Source organism: Antechinus flavipes, chromosome 3, assembly GCF_016432865.1.
Source record: "Antechinus flavipes isolate AdamAnt ecotype Samford, QLD, Australia chromosome 3, AdamAnt_v2, whole genome shotgun sequence".
Taxonomy (NCBI): Eukaryota; Metazoa; Chordata; class Mammalia; order Dasyuromorphia; family Dasyuridae; genus Antechinus; species Antechinus flavipes.
Window position 1 is genome coordinate 377,144,042 of NC_067400.1, and position 13,378 is coordinate 377,157,419.

A 13,378-nucleotide genomic window follows, 5' to 3' on the forward strand; every position below is an offset into this window, starting at 1 on the left:
CCTAAACTTTTCTTGGGTCTGGATTGATATGAATCTGTTATAATGCTCATTTTCAGAATGCCTTAACACATAACACATGTGCATCAGAAATTAGCTGATAATATCTTGTTTTAACTTCAAATCAGAAAACCCATATTAAATATCTGCTAGGTGTCAAGTACTATATTAGGGACTGGGAATACAAGGACAGAGATGAAACATCCCTGTCATGAAGGAACTACAGTTTCTTCCCCTTTTGAGTATCAAACATATAAAGCTTTTTACCAATGCATAATTGTAGCAATCAAGTATTTCTGATCACTTATAAATTTTGCATCTTAATTATAGTAATTATAATTACTATAATATATACTTTATTATATTATATATATATATACTATATATATAGTGTATATATATTATATACTATACATATATATATATTATATATAGTAATTATAGTATTTTACAGGTACTCAGAATACAATAATCCTACCATTGTCAGGATTTTGGTCATCTCTTTGAAAGAGAAACTTTTTCAATGCTAGCTCAATTTATTTTGGAACTTGTCCCAGAATCATTTAGCTTAGTAAACATCCCTACCTTTTGTATTAAATATTTCTTTCTCTTTCAGGACAAACAGTCATGGCAAAATGAATATGAAGTATATAGTCTTCCTGGAATGAAACATGAGAACATATTACAGTTTATTGGTGCAGAAAAACGAGGCACCAGTGTTGATGTTGATCTCTGGCTAATCACCGCATTTCATGAAAAGGTAAGTATTTCCACTTTTATATCCACAAGGAAAAATGTCTTTGTCTCAAAAACTACCCACTTCCTGTAAATATATTTTTAGACTGTATTACTTCTGTGCAATAGACTATAAAAATTTCTTTGGAGCTCAGGCATTAGATAGTTTTTAGGAGCCATAAGAACACTATTTCTGTTCTTTATATATAGACATTCTCAAAATGGAAGTATAGCAGATGATTTCCTAAAATTCATTTGAAAAAAGCTAATATTCTAATATTTTACATAATTAAATTTTAAATGAATTTTATTAAATAAGGAAAAAAGTCAATTGGTATATGTACAGCAAAACATAAAAGAAGATTCAAAATATAAAGCAATAAGTTTACAACTTCAAAAATGCCTAAATAATAAATACTATATTTGGTATTCAAAGCTGTCCTTCTTTTCTTTGCTTGAACGTTTTCTTTTATTCTCTGCTATGCACTTTTTGCTTTATTCTTCCTTCTTATTTCCTCTCCCCCATCCTCAGAAGGTTACAATTAAGGCTGATATATTTTATTATGTAGATTGATATATTTACACAAATATGTACACAGTACAAATACATATACGTGTGTGTGTGTGTATATATATATAAAATCATACAAATATACATTCATATACACATATACAAGACTATACTATTCTTATTTCTACTTGTCCTCTGTTTCTCTAATAGTGGATAGCATCTTCCTGTTTATAAATCCAAATCTTTGCATATTTTTCTAAATCCGCTAGCTCATTTCATATACCACAACAACATTCTAACCCTATATTGTCTGGTAATTTAAATAGTCTAAAACAATATTGATTAATATGGCTGACATATAATATAGTTTCCCTGTTTCTTTCCTTTGATTACATCTATTTTAACTTTATCAGAGATCATGATTACTATCCCTGCTTTCTTTTACATAATAAATTCTACTCCTTTTCTTTATTTTCTGTTTGTGTATCTTACATTTTCATAGAATTTGCTGAAAGCAACATATTGTTAAATTCAGATTCTTAATCTACTCTCTGTGTCTATTTTATGGGTAAATTCATCCAATTCACATTCTGCACTATAATTACTTGGTTTTTTCCTCTTTCCTATTTTCCTCACTATCCTTCTCACCCTACTCCTATCCCTCCTGACTCCTCTACTTTACTTCTACCCACTATCTTGTCTTCCTTTTCCCTCTTTTAAGTATTCTCTTCCCCTACCCTATCTTCTTACCTTCTTACTTCTTTCTAAATTTAGAAGATTTTTATGTCTTTCTAGATATATGTTGCTCCCTTTTTAACCTGTTCCATATGAGAGAAAGGTTTCAGCACTACCTGACCTCCTTCCAGTTTTGTGTGTTTTTCCTATTTTGCCTCATTTGTATGAGATATTTGCTCCTTTATTTCTTTTCCTACACAGTTGTATGTGTGTGTGTATGTGTCTATCTGTCTGTTGTAGAATTTCCTTATCATATGCAGTTCAATCCAAGCCTTTCAAACTATCCAGGTAAAAATGATAGTCATAAAAGAACTGATATTTTCATTTATAAGAAGTAAACATTTTGATCTTGAACCCTTTACAATTGGTACTTAATGTTTATATTTCTCCTAGATGTTATATATTGAGTTTTCCTTTTAGTTTTATTGCTTTTATCACAAGTGTCTGAAAGTCTTTCAATTTATTAAATGTCCTTTTTATCCATTAAGTATCAATACTAAACTTTGCTGGATAAATTACCTTTGTTCATAACTTCAACTCCTTTACTCTACAAAATATAGTATTCTATTCTCTAGATCAATTTTTCTGATAAGATGCTTCACAATCTCTTTTTTTTTTCATTATTTTGATTTTTAGTTTTCCTTTATCCAATTCTAATTTTCCCTTTAAAAATTTTTTTTTCAAAAAAATTATTTATTCAATATTTTCCCCAGTTACATTTTTTGTTCTAGATTCTCTTTTTGAGTTCTAGATTCTCTCTTATTCCCACCAACAATTAAGAAACCACCTGTGAAATTATACAAAACATTGCCATAAAAGTCAAGTAGTAAAAGAAAATATAGATCTCCCATCCTAATGAAAATAAAAATCCTCAAGAAAAATTAAGTTAAAAATGGAGAGAGAGATAAAGAGAGTATTAGAGAATGCTTCGATCTATATTCAGACTCGATCAGTTTCTTCTCTGGGTATGGATAAGATTTTTCATCATAGGTCCTTCAAAGTGTAGGTGTGGATGATTGTACTACTGAGAACAGTAAAGTCATTTTACAACTGTCATCCCAGAACATTGCTATTACTTTGTATAAAGTATATTTTACTTTATTTATGGAGGACTTTCCGAATACATTTTTTCCCCAGAGCACATCGTGCTCATCATTCCCAGAGAACATATTCCGGAGAATATTCCAGAGAAGTAATATTCCATCAGGGAAACCTGCTTAATTTTTTTTTACACAATTCCTATTGCTAATTGTATTCCCCCATTTATTCTCTCTCTCTCCTTTTGCCCTGTCCCTCCTCAAAAGTGTTTTGCTACTGACCACTCTCTCCCCCAGCATACCCTATCTATTATCACTCTTGACCTTACCATATGTCATTCCCCTACTATTTTCCTGCAGGGTAACTTTCTCTATACCCCTAATAAGTATATTATTTCCTATCTGATGAAAGTAAGGTTCACTCAGTCACCCTCTCCCCCTCTTTCTTCCCATTATAAAAGCTTTTTCTTGCCTCTTTTTTTTTAAATGGCAGATAATTTGTACCATTCTACTTTTCTCTTTCCCTTTTCCCCAGTATTTTTCTCTTTCACCCCCTAATCTTATCATTAAAAAAAAAAAAGATATTATCCATTCATATTCAACTCACACCAGTGCCCTTTCTCTGTGTGTGTGTGTGTATGCATGCCCCTTCTAACTGCCATAATAATGAGAACTTTTTTCTCCCAGAGGCACTTGGGGTTAAGTGACTTGCCCAGGGTCGCACAGCTAGGAAGTAGTAAGTGTTTGAGACCAGATTTGAACTTACTTCCTCCTGAGTTCAGGGCTGGTCCTCTATCCACTGAGCCATCTAGCTGCCCCATAATGAGAACATTCTAATGAGTGACAAGTATTATCCTCCCATATGGGAATGTAAACAAATAAGCCTTATTAAGTCCTTTATGATATCACTTTCCTGATTACCTCCTTATGCTTCTCCAGAGTCCTATATTTGAAATTCACACTTAAAAATCCTCTATTTCGTTGAATGACCATCTTTTCCTCTGAAGAACTATACTCAGTTTTGCTGGATAGGTGATTCTTGGTTGCAATTTCCACTGCTCTTCAGAATATCATATTGCAAGCCCTCCAGTCCTTTAATGTAGAAGCTGCTAAATCATGTGTTATTTTGACTGTGGTTGACTATACTTCAATTTAAACTTTTTTCTGGATACTTGCAATATTTTCTCCTTGACTTGTGAATTTAATTAAAATATTCCTGGGGATTTTTATTTTGTATTTATTCACCACTTTCAGAAGGTGAATGGTGGATTCTTCCATTTCTATTTTACTTCCTGGTTCTAGAATATTAGATCAGTTTTCCTTGACTGTTTTTTGAAAGATGTCCTGGCTCTTTTTTTGATTATGACTGTCAAATAGAACAATAATTTTTCAGTTATTTCTCCTGGATCTATTTTCCAGGTCAGTTGTTTTTCCAATGAGATATTTCATAGTTTTTTCTATATTTTCATTTTTTTGGTTTTGCTTTATGGTATCTTGATTTCTCATAATATCATTAACTTCCATTTTGCTCAATTTTATTTTTTAAGGAATTATTTTCCTCAATGAACTTTTGTATTTCTTTTCCCAGTTAGCTAATTTTGCTTTTTAGATATACTTCTCCTCATTACATTTTTTTTTTTTTTTGGTATTTCCTTTTGTACTTCTCTTAAGTCTTTCCCTAATTTTTTCTCTTTCTCTCTTGATTTTCAAAATCCCTTCCATGATCTTCCATGCTCTGGAAGTCTGAGGTCTTAAGTCTGAGCCCAATTATTTTTCTTGGAGGCTTTGGATGTAGGAGCTTTGACTTTGCTATCATCTTCTGCGTGTGTGTTTTGATCCTCCTTGTCACCATAATAACTTTCAGTGGTCAGAAATTTTTTTTGTTTATTTGTTTTCTGCTCATTTCCTAGCCTAAGTGCTGGGAATGCAAAGAAAAACAAAAGCAATCTTTGCCTTGAGGAGCGCATAGTCTGTTTATTGAAAAAAACATTTTTTGACTAATCATTACAAATACCATAACTGATCGTGTTTCCTCTCAGCTTTACTACATATACAGTAGGAAAGATATTATCTATTCTACTCATAAAGCTGCTGAGATAACTAAGAAAAATTACATTAGCACCACTTTCTACTGATGAACTGTTATATTCTGTGATGTTGTTTCCTTCTCTATAAATGGGCTTGTTCTTTTCAAGAATCATATAATTCTCTCCAGAAAACTATTTTTAAAAAGTTCTTCAATATTATTACAATATAATATATCAAAACCAGTAGGAGCATTCAAGATTATCTAGTTAGATCCTTTTTTTTTTTTTTAAACAGATGAGGAAATGAGGTCCTGCTTATTATACAAGTAATTAATGGCATAGCTGGGTTTATAAATCTGGATCTTTCACTGTGTATGCAACATTCTTTCCACCATTCTTGATTTTATATTTTTGAGTCCTTTGCCTTAACATTTTAGGTTTGCCTTATCATTGCAAGTAATAGTAAGAATTTTCATTATTCTGTAATCATCCACTCAAAAATACATTATAACTATTTTGTTTATACCCATTCTTAGAAGAAATTGGTGGCATTCTTATATGATGTCAGAAGGTGTGGCTTGTCCTTCCATTGGGGTAGATTGTATCTCCTTGATGTCTTACAAGACTGTCTTTCTGAGTTGTGATTGAAAATATTAATCACTTGGTGACAATCCTTCTGATAAAAAGGCTTTCCTAACTTAATTAGTTTGATGTTCAAATAATAGACATGGTATCCCCAGATCAGTATTTAAAGCCTTTCCAGTTTGTTTAGGCACTCTGCTGACATGGGTTCTGTGATACCTCCATATTGTAGTGAGGCATCAAAGTAGAACTAGACTGGATGTCCTTGTATACAAAAATTTAGGAATCATTGTGTCCCCAGGTTTAGGCCAAATGATGGAAGAAGGTAGGTGGAAATTTGAGACATTTCAAACCATGCTCAAAGTCTAACTTTCTAGATATTGTTTGTTGAAATTACTTACAAGGTGCTCCCCTTTTTCTACTTCTCAAGGAAAAATAGGAGAATGTTTTCATTATATAACAGAAAAGTGAGAAGGAGAGATAACAGATGGGAATAGCCCAAGTTTTGCTCTGGTATCACAAAATCTTGCAAGATGAAAAGACTGGAAATGGGGTTGGGGAGAGGGATTAAATCCACATGATTGAGATCATGAATTCAAATCCATATTTATGTATCTCTTATATTTTTATGGTTTTTTTTTCCTCTTTAAGGGTTCACTAACTGATTTTCTCAAGGCTAATGTGGTCTCTTGGAATGAATTGTGCCATATTGCTGAAACTATGGCCAGAGGATTGGCATATTTACATGAGGATATACCTGGTTTAAAAGATGGTCACAAACCTGCCATATCACACAGGTAGATAAGTCTATGTTATTTTTAAGTGGTTTAGAGCCTTGCAACATTTTTATACTTCACCTTTAGAGCAAATATACCTTTTCCAATTTTGTAAATGGCATTTTAATGCCAGGAAGCATTTGTTTTATATTTGCTTTTTAGGTTTAGGTTCTCAACCTTGTATCTTGTAGTAAGTATCTTGAATAACTACACATTAGCATTGTTAATGAATTTCACTTTCTTAATCTTTCTTGCAGAAATTAGATACCTTAATGTGTATTTGCTTTGTCAAAGAAAAAGAAGGTAGAAATTGGTGTTATAGCTTAAAAAATATAAATTGAGAATGAAGTACATTTAAGAAAGGAGATTGTAAATACTTCATATTAATTCCCTGATAGTCTGAATTATCATATAAACATTCCTCCAACCAAGAATCAAGAACAGCACAGAGTAAATAGTATATCTTTAATAAATTGCTTTTTCAGAAAAGAAAGAATACTTTGACCTAAGAACTATTCCTGTTTCATGTTAAACAGTTAACTTGCCTTCAAATATGATGTTCAATTTGGATGATTTTTTTTAAAAAGATAGACACTTGTTTTATTTACAGTTATACTAATTCAAAATAAAAATATTTGGAAAAGCCTGAGTTCAGATCTTGCCATTGATGCTTAAAACCTGTGTGATCTTGGGCAAGTCATTTGACTTTTCTGGGCCTTAATTTGTTGATCTTTAAAATGGAAGGATTGAACTAGATTACCTCTGATATACCTTGCAGTTTTGTATGTATAATTCCATCATAGGCTTTCATAGATGTCTTCTTAATGTTTTGCTGTCCCACTTGATATTCCATGATCATAGCTCCTCCTTAACTCCTTTAAGCTATTCAAGGAGTAAATCTCTGGTGTACATCACCTGAAACTAGTTTTTCTGTTTCTTCTCTCTATATATTTCAATCTATCTTTTGCAAATATATGTGACTATCTCCATATCTTCCTTCTTGTACTTACATAGATGCATGTGACTAAGGAATTATAGGTACACTGAGTTGAAAACAGAAGAGAATTTGGCCCTCTCCTTTTAAACTCAGAATAGCTATTAGAGATAGGGAACTACAAGTGAATCTGGTTGTCAGTGAATCTACTAGAGCTTTGCAGAATACCTGAGTTGATAAAGCCAGCTTACCTTAGTTTGTGAATAAAATAAAAAATTCACAAGAACCTGGGACTTGGAATTAAACCCTTAGGGAAGAGGAAAGCAAGAGTAACTAACCATAGTGGGGTAATATCTTGAAACATTGTAGAAATCCAAAATGAATTTGCTATAACTATTTCCAATCCCTCTCTCCCGGTGGTAATTTTTGGTTGTTTACATAAGTGTTTATTTGAATATGAACCTGGAATATAATAACTGGAGGAATACACTTATTCTAACCCAGGAGTTGGGGGATGGGCAGTGAGAATAGCATAGATAATACAGACAGTACAAATGTTTTTGTTCTTAGACTCTTTGATTCTTATTACAAAAGTCTTTTAAGGAAGGCTTTCATTTAACTCTTCAGTTTAAGAATAGGAATTTACAATTAACTTGTTGCTTATTATCAGGTTAAGCTTCATTTCATCTCTGTCAATTTTGGTATTTTCTAATTTATATTTAATACTCCTATTACTTTCATGGTCAGATAACTTGTTTTAACTTATTTCAAGTAACTTGCCTATCTTTTATTTTAAAGGGACATCAAAAGCAAAAATGTGTTGTTGAAAAACAATCTTACAGCTTGTATTGCTGATTTTGGTTTGGCATTAAAATTTGAGGCAGGGAAGTCTGCTGGTGATACCCATGGACAGGTGAGAAGAATGACAAAATATATTTTACAGTAATTACCTAAATTGGATGTCATTTGTTTTTGTTATATAAGATGCCTTGGGAACTTGTATCTTTTTTTTTTTCATTGACTTTACAAAGTTATTTTTATTAGTCTTTAGAATAAAATGGATCTACTTAAAAAATCATGCAGTGAGCTTTTCAAGACATACCTTTTTAAAAATATAGTTGTCACAGTCCTTCATTTGTTTAAGCATATCTGCCCAATAGATGAGAATGTGTCCTGTATTTAAAACTCAACAGAGGGAGGTACTTTACAACTTCTCTTCATTTTTAAAAGGGGAAAAAAAGATTCCCTCCCCCACAAAACCACCTTCTCTTGATGTTTCAGCCTTTTTTTTTTTTTTTTTTTTTGCAAGATCTCAAACTACTACAAAGCAGTAATCACCAAAAACATTTGGTTCTGGTTAATCAGTCAACAAACAAACATTTATTAAGTGCCTGCTATATGCCAGGTTCTATATTAATACTAGTTAAAACACAGATTGATTAGTAGAACAAATTTTATATACAATGTTCAAAAAGCAAACAGATATTATTGGGGAAACTAGAAAGCAGTTTGGCAGTAACTAGTTCCAGATCAGTATCTCCCTGTATATCAAGATAAGCTGCATCAAGATATATTTAGACATTAGGAGTGATGTCATAAACAATCTAGATCCAGGGAGAAATTAATCTGTCAAATCAATGAACAGGGAGGGAAGAATTCATAACCAAACAAGAGATAGAGAAAGTCAGAGAAGGTAAAATGGATAATCCTGATTATATTAAAAAGTTTTTACACAAACAAAACCAAAGCAAATAAAATTGGGAAAAAAAAGCAGTAGAGGAAAAAAAAAATAAATGTTGCCACAAGTTTCCCTGATAAAAGCTTTATTAATGAAAGTTAGAAAACTGATTCAAATTTATAAGAATAAATCATTCATTCCCCAATTGATAAATGATCAGAAGTTATGAACAAGCAGTTTTCAGAGAAAGAATCTAAACGCTCAATAGGATTATGAAAAAATGCTTTAAATCACTAATAATTAAGGAAATGAAAATTAAAACATCTCTGACACTTTATTTCACACTTCATTTTGTAAAAATTGGGGTGAAGGGAATGACATGCTTGATGAATTGGCTGTAGGAAAACTAATATGTTAATTCATTATTGGTAGAGTTGTAAATAGGTTTAGCTGTTTTGGAAAGCGATTTTGATGTATTTGTTTTGCTTGCCTATGCATATTTGTAACAGGTGTTTTGCTTTTCTTGCTTCTCATTAGAGAAAAAAGGAAAGCAGGTAGGAAGAACAGAACAGAAGGGAAATATTCATCTTGAAATTTTTTCTAAAAGAATAATTGTGGCTAATTAATAGCTCCATTGTTGACCTACTCCCTTCCCTTTACCCTCTTCCTCTACTAAGTAAAATTAGAATGATAAGTTTTATAATTGGGCTTTGGTTCAATGGATCTTTTGGGTGATAAATTAGATATCTAAAAATATTTCATTTTATTCAGTTTGTTCATACTAGTAATTGCATGATTTGTATATTGCAACTATTTTTATGCTTTGGGAAATAATCATAATTGTTTCAAAAATTTACCAATGAAGAACTTGTAACAGGAATTTTTTAGTTAAGGCATTTAGTTTCTCTCAATTCCATATTAGGTAGTAGGCTTTGCTCTGTCCAATATCAGGATAAGGAAAACACAAGTAGTTTGCATTCATATAATAATTTATGGCTTATAAAGTACTTTACTATGAAAAAACCAACAAAAGGCATTATTGTTTTGCTTTTATTAATGCCCTTCATTTTTTGTATTACATTCATTTCCAAATATATCCTTTCTATCCTGCCAGTGAGCTTTTTCTTTTAAGAAATGTTTTGAAATATTAAAAACATAAAACAAAACCCTCAGTAGCTCATCAAAACGAATTGCCACATCAGCTTCTTCTGCAGTATAATCAATGTTCCTTCCCTATTAGGCCCTTATCACTCTTCAGTGAAGGGAGGGAGTTAAACTTTGTCAGCATAACTTAGTATATATAGTATTATTTCCATTTTGCAGTTGAGAAAACTGAGGTAAGAGGTGAGGTGCTAGCCCATAGTTACATAGAACATTAAGTATTTGTGCTGAGATTTAAATCTTAGCTTCAAACCAATGTTCTTTCAATTTATCCTATACTTCCTTTCTAGGAAACTGAGAAGATCAGAAATTCAGTGATAGGGACTTAACATAATTTTAGGAGTTCTTGACCAATTATTAAGTGTTAACTGATGAAAGTTCAAAAGCATTAATGAACAAATGCTGTTTGTTTTCAATATCTTTTCCAGGTTGGCACCCGAAGGTATATGGCTCCAGAAGTTTTAGAGGGTGCTATAAACTTTCAAAGGGATGCATTTTTGAGAATAGATATGTATGCCATGGGATTAGTCCTGTGGGAACTTGCCTCTCGTTGCACTGCTGCAGATGGTAAGCAAAAGTTTTGTCTGTCTCTTTTAAGAAGGTAGTATAAACTATGTGGACTAAGGTATAATATTATTCACTTTATTGCTGCTTTCCTCAGAATTTTAGTTTCTTGAGGACATATGTATGTTGTATATGTATATGAAATATTTTTTTTCTTTTTTTTTGCTTTATGGAGCCCGAGTTTCCCTGTCTTGCCCAAAATGGACATGGCCATTCAGTGGACTTGATCCTCTTATTGTCACAGAAGCTGTGATGTGTTCTATTTATTACCTGGTCTGGTTCACCCCATTTAGACATTTTGGTGGCTTCTTGCTCCTGGGGATTGGGTATCCTGTGGATATACAATAAACTTAGCACACTGTAGTTTAGAATTCCTGAGCTGAAGTGATCCATCAGTCTCAGCCTTCTTCAGTAAGAGGGATTATAAGCATGCACCACCATACCTGAATAATAAACATAAATACAGACAGATATTGAGTGTGTATGTATGTATGTTTGGGAGGGGGGAGAGAAAGAGAGGTAGAGAGAGAGAAAGAGAGAGGGAGAGAGAGCAAAAGAGAGAGACAGAGAAAGGGAGAGGGAGTGAAAGAAATATGAAAGGAGGAAAAAATTAAATATGCAGTACTTTCAGGCTTTATGCAGAAGATGGTGCCTGAGCTACGTTTTAAGAGGATGTGACAAAGAGGTCCCATGACTCTTTTCCTTAGATTAAATGTCTATAGTAAAAGTCTCTTGAAATCTAACCAGTAAAAAAATTGTTATTATTGGTCAAAAGATCCATATTAGAAGTTTATTGTTTAGCCTATTCTTCCTGCCATTTGAAACACTTTGTAAAACAATTTTAATGGATTAGGATAGTTTTTCTGTTTGTTTTTGGAAACTGCCATTTTAAATATGGACTACTCTGATGCTTCCTTTTGGAATAGAAGTAGCTCTATGTTCTTAAAGGCCACACAGCAGAGCACAAACATTTGCACATTGTACCATGCTAGAAAGACTTCAGACATAGTCTTGGTAACAGAACTAATTTTTTTTTTAAGACCAACTTAGAATATCTTGGAGAGGCATGGCCACCTGGTGATTAAACTTCTTTGGGGGTATGATAGCCTGTGAAACAAAGGAAAAATGAAATAGAAATGGCTCCCACTTTGCTTCTATAGTGACAGTGTCAGAATAGTTAGAAAGGAAACAGAAAGTTTTGATTACTAGTTTTTTTTTGTACCATCAACAAACTTTAATTTGTTAATATGTATTTACTCTTAAAGTATTTTAAATACAAAATTCTTGTCTCTTGACCAATAAGTGATATATTGCTGGAGGAAGAGAAACATATCAATCTTGACATTCTTTATATAATTGAAAGCAGAAGAAAGAAGTTTTAGTTTAAAGTATAAAATTTAGTTAATTAAAGTAACTAAGGTTACTTTAGTTATAAAGTATATAAATACTCCTTGGAAAACAAAGATAGGAGTTGAAATGAGTTTTATAGTGGACCCAAAACTTATAAGATAATTGCTCAATATATATCACAGGTTATATGCCAGTAGGTTTGCTGAGTACTAAGTGGTAGAGAAATTCTACATAACATTCTATAAGACCCACTAAATCAAATTGACATGCACATTGATATTTTGTAACTTTAGTACAAAGGTAGGAAAAGAGAGAATGATGAGAAATGGATGGATATATATGATCAGGTGAAAGAAATAGAAGATTAAAGATTTGTAGGTCATAGTAAAGTCTCATGTTTCAATGTAATAAACAATGAAAAAGAATTGATGAGTAGTGGATGTGGCAAGCACTAAATAATACCACAGATTATAATTACACTTAAACATATAGGAAACAGATATAATATGGAACCCAAAATCAATCACTGATTGGTAAGAGAGGAAAGAAGGATGTATAAGTAAATAAGAATAAAGGATAGTAATCAAACTATGGCATTTAATTAGGAAGCTTTAACTTTGAATTATTTAAACAAGTGACTGAAAATTAAAAATTAGAAATGATCAACAGAAATTATCATTGAAACCAACTGTAATAATTTATCCAGAAATTAGATTGTTGTAAATAAATTACTGGAATAAGAAAACCAAAAGGTTTAGAAAATGCTTTTGTAAATATTTGACTTACCAAAGGAAGAGAGATGGTTTTCAAAGGTGCCACTGAAGGAGAATATAAATTTATCTATGAAACTCATGAAGAAGGTGATTATAAACAAACAATTGAAGATAAAACCAGTGTTTAAAAAAAAAACCAACTTGATAAAATGTCCAACTAATTAAAGTAATCCCAAGTGAACTGAAGTGAAGTGAATCCATTAAAAAATGGAAAGAGTTAAGTAAACAGAAGAAAAATGGAAAAAAATTTCAAAAAACTATTATAATAAATCCTTCTCTCTGTCAAGGACAGTGAAACTACCATACTTGGTCCCTAATGTCAGTCTCTGGTTATTACAAAAGAAATAGGAATAGCATTGAAGAGAACCAGTAAGGAAGAACAACTAAAATGGACGTACAGAATGTATGCACAGAAGAGACCTGTATTGGTAGTAATACAAGTATGAGGGCATTGAGGGATCAATTTACAAGCTGTCCAAAGGAGGGGAGAATACCAAAAAAAAAAAGATTTTATTTAT

At 31.9% G+C, this 13,378-nt stretch overlaps 1 protein-coding gene across 2 annotated transcripts in view; it reads left to right on the forward strand.

The window, feature by feature from the left end:
- Window positions 1-13,378, forward strand: part of ACVR2A (activin A receptor type 2A) — a 134,442-nt gene that overhangs the window by 108,262 nt on the left and 12,802 nt on the right. For both annotated transcript variants that reach the window (XM_051985830.1, XM_051985829.1), the window contains exons 6-9: window positions 614-757; window positions 6,276-6,421; window positions 8,133-8,247; window positions 10,602-10,740. In XM_051985830.1, the coding sequence (XP_051841790.1) occupies window positions 614-757; window positions 6,276-6,421; window positions 8,133-8,247; window positions 10,602-10,740 (544 nt within the window). The remainder of the gene's footprint in view (window positions 1-613; window positions 758-6,275; window positions 6,422-8,132; window positions 8,248-10,601; window positions 10,741-13,378) is intronic.